Here is a 3,616-nt window from a genome sequence, read left to right as displayed (position 1 = left end):
CCAGCACATCCTTCCTTTCCTTCTCCAGGATTTCCAATTTCCTCTTCAGAAATGCCACCTCCTGAAGAAGGGTCACAGCCTCTTCCTGCCTTTCCGTGGCCTCTTTCTGCAGGGCAGTTTCTCGAGAAATGTGCTTGACTTCTGCCTTCCAGAAATCTGCAGCAGGGAAGGGGAGAGGGGAAGGGGACAAGCAAAGCAAAGGCAAACTGATGTGCATCCTGCAGAGACAACAGCACTGTCTTCTCTAGCGGCCTGTGTTTGCCAGGCCCTAAGCCCACAAAGGCTCCAAAGCTGACAGAAATGAAGAAAATTTCCCCCCAGAGAAAAAGGCAGGAATGAAAGGGGCGGGGTTCAGAGGAATAGGAAAGAGTGTTTGCCCTTGGCTGTGTGCAGAGTGAGCAACCCAAGAGAGACAAAGGAGAAGGGATGCCTGTGCAGCCCTGCTCCAGAGAGGCCAATAGCCTGGAGGCTCTGGCAGGGCCTGGAGATTGGGGGAATTGAGCTGAGGCATCAGCTACAGCTCCTCAGCTGGTGAGACAGCGTGGGACAGTGAGTGGGAGAGGAGAAGCTGTACCTTGCTCAGTTTTCTCCAACACCTTCTGCAGCTCCATGTTGCAGGCTCTGAGGTTGTCTCTCTCAGTCTGTGTCTTCCTCAGCTCCAGCTCCAGAGCCTTACACTGTATGGCCAAGGCAAGAGCTTTGTCATCAGAGCTCTGGAGCTTCACACGCAGCTCAGACACCTCAGCCTCCAGCACATGCACAGAGTCCCTCAAGCAGCGTTCTCCTGCTCGAGACTCCTCCAGCTCCTTCAGCAGCTGCTTCTCTCGAGTTGCCTGGGAAGCCTCCATCTGCAGCACTGCGTCCTGCAGGGCCCGGATCTGGAAGATGGATGCACAGAGCCTCAGGGACAGGGCTGTTCCTGAGGCAGCAGAGTGGGCAAGAGGGAACACAATGAAGGAGAATTGAGTTCAAGCAAAAAAACAAAAGGCACAGAAGCAAGGATTCCAATGGAGAGCAATGGAGAGAAAACAGGGAAAGGGAGGCAATGGGCATCCTTGGGCTGCAGCTCTGAACTGGCTGTGCTGGAAGTGCCCTGCCCAGCCTGCCACAGCCACGGCTGTGTCCCCACATTGCTCAGTGCCCTGCACAGGCACCAACTCTGTGTGGGGCAACACTGTTAACAGAGGGACAGAGAAGCTCCAGAGGAGTCTGCTGCTGCTTCTCCTGCCACATTTCCTGCTGGGACCCGGGAGAGGAGGGAGGAAAATTTCAGTAGCAGACACCAGATTCAGCCTTGGCCTCAGGGTGCAGCAGCAGCCCCGGGCAGAACAAGGCAGCTGTGGATGCTGCTGGGAGGGGAAAGAGGTTGGGGCCTTCACACCAAAGGTGCTGCTGTGTGTCCCTGGAGGAGAGGATGCACAACTTACCTGGGTGTTGAGCTCCCGCAGTTGTCCAGCGCGGTTTGAAGAGAGCTGGTTGGCCTTCTGAAGAGCAGATTTACACTGAGACACATGATTGTTCAGTGCCATGTTCTGTGCTTCCAGGGTTCTGAGGCACAGGGTCTTTTCCTCCAGAGTCAGAATCAGCCTAGAAGGGCAGCAAGCAACTCATTACTATATGATATCACATTTTAGAAACTCTTAGGACTGGCACCAGCTCAGGGAAAAACTGCTCTGTCTGATGAGGTTTGTCTAAACATCTTGGCTGTTTGTTTCCCCTGCAGTCCCAGCCCAGCATGTGCCTACTCTGCTTTTGTCCCTGAAAGAACAGGCAGTTCCTGCCTACATGCCCTACCTTCCTATTGAGATGGCAATGTGAATACAAACCTAACAAAGTCTTGCAATGAAGACATTAGGGGAGAGCAACAGTTTTCTTCTGACTAACCAGGCTCCAAGGCAGGGAGCTTTGGTCAGCATGGAAGAGACATTGCCTTCCCCCATCTTACACATCCAGGCAGGAGGAGGAGCACCCTACAGCCAGGGGATCTCTGGCAAGTTCCCTAAGATTTACCAGCACCCATCCTACTTTCAGCTGGAGAAAGAAAAGCCAAAGTGGCAACAGAGGCTTGGAGCACAACCTGATGGAAGATGCAGAAGGTTCCAGGCAAGCAGGAGCAGCCTGCCTTTCCTTTGTCTTCTTCTTGGAAGAAGAATCCTGTGGCACTGAAGCCAGGCAGGACTTGATCAGCTGGAGGAGCCCCCCATACCTTGCTCCTGTTTCTTGCATTCTTTGCACAGTCAGAAATGCCTGGGACTGTGCAGGGTGGCAGGGACCCTGCTTGACTCCCTCCAGGCACCGGGGCACATTTGATGAGGAATGATGCAGCAGAGACATTCTTGTTTCTGGGCTGCCTCCGAGGGCAGTCTGGCCTAGATCAGCAATCAGGCCCTTAAGGTGGTTCTGCCCAGAAACAGCATCAGATGCCAGGCTGATCCAGATGCCAAAGGCTTCAAGTTACAGGACCCAAGGTGGAGCTGATGGATGCATCCAACTCCTTCCAATGCAGCTCGGGCAGTGTCAACACACCCACCTATATAACACATTTACCACTAGAGGGAATGGGCTACCCCAAAAGCCTTTGACTTCAGAAAAACTCTAACGGAACGCTTAGAAAAAAATAAAATGAAAGACAACATCCAGGCAATGGGACATGTCTGCACGGAGAGTTCAGAATCTGCCACTTGGGAAATGCTGCCAGAGCCCCTGGCAGGTGCAAAGATGGCAAAGAGGGAATCCATTCACCACAGTGCAGAGTCCCACAGGCTTTCATTTACCTGGCTTTTTCCCTCTCTAGGGCATTGACGGAAGCCTGCAATTCTGGATTCTGCTGTGCCACTTCTTCCCATCGACTCCTTTCCCTCTCCAAGTCCTGCAGATGTGCTTGCAGCTCCTTCTTCTGATGTTCTGCCTTCTCCAGCAGCTTCTGGACATGCTCTACCTCTGAGAGCTTCTGCCTGGACTCTTCCTGGGCCTCCCTCACATCTTGCTGCGCTCTCTGCACAGTCTTTTCCTGGCACTCTCGGGAGGCTGCCAGCTGAGATGTCAACTCTGCCACCTCCAGTCAAACAGAACAAAGCAGTCAGAGGCCACGGCCACAGCTTGTCACTGTCAGCCACAGCACAGGCTGTGAGCAAAGGGAAAGGACAACTCTGCATTTCTCTCTGTCCTGAGAGCCCCAGATTCACAAAGGATATGGCCAACTTGTTCCAGTCTCTAAGTGGCCCACCACCAAGGGCACCTGAAAAAGCACCTGCCAAACCAAGGCTAGCAAGAAGAGGCCAGCAGGAATCCATGCTGATGGCTGCTGACCAACAGGGCAGAGGACGAGCCCAGCTGTCCAGAGCAGCAGCTGACATTCAGCAGAGCACTGAGTGTCCTTCAGAGCCGCTGCCATGGAGCCCCCAGAGCACGAGACTGCCCCAGGGCTCCCCCCTGCAGCTGCTGCTTTGCTGTGGAGAAGCAAGAGGGCCACAGACCCCTCACTGCATGTCTGCAGTGCCACTGCTCTTTCACTCACCTGCTTTTGTAGAGCCTCTCTCTGCTCAAGGAGAAGATTCATTTCCTCTTTGAGGCCTTGTTGCTCTTGCTCGTGCCTCCTCTGTGCTGCCTGGACTTC

At 53.8% G+C, this 3,616-nt stretch overlaps 1 protein-coding gene across 1 annotated transcript; it reads right to left on the bottom strand.

Moving 5' to 3' along the window:
• Nucleotides 1-7: 7 nt before the first annotated feature.
• On the bottom strand, nucleotides 8-3,571 carry LOC120499716 (paramyosin-like; the record flags this gene model as incomplete). Its single annotated transcript, XM_039703736.1, has 5 exons — nucleotides 3,518-3,571; nucleotides 2,775-3,055; nucleotides 1,428-1,587; nucleotides 575-878; nucleotides 8-156 (listed from the first exon to the last, which is right to left on the bottom strand). Coding segments are annotated over exons 1-5 (936 nt in total), but the record flags the coding sequence as incomplete, so codon positions are not given.
• Nucleotides 3,572-3,616: the final 45 nt, after the last annotated feature.

This window comes from Passer montanus, unplaced genomic scaffold (genome assembly GCF_014805655.1).
Source record: "Passer montanus isolate IOZ18808 unplaced genomic scaffold, ASM1480565v1 scaffold1677, whole genome shotgun sequence".
NCBI classification, from domain to species: Eukaryota; Metazoa; Chordata; class Aves; order Passeriformes; family Passeridae; genus Passer; species Passer montanus.
Note: the sequence above shows the minus strand (reverse complement) of the source record. Positions and strands in the feature narration are given on the sequence as shown.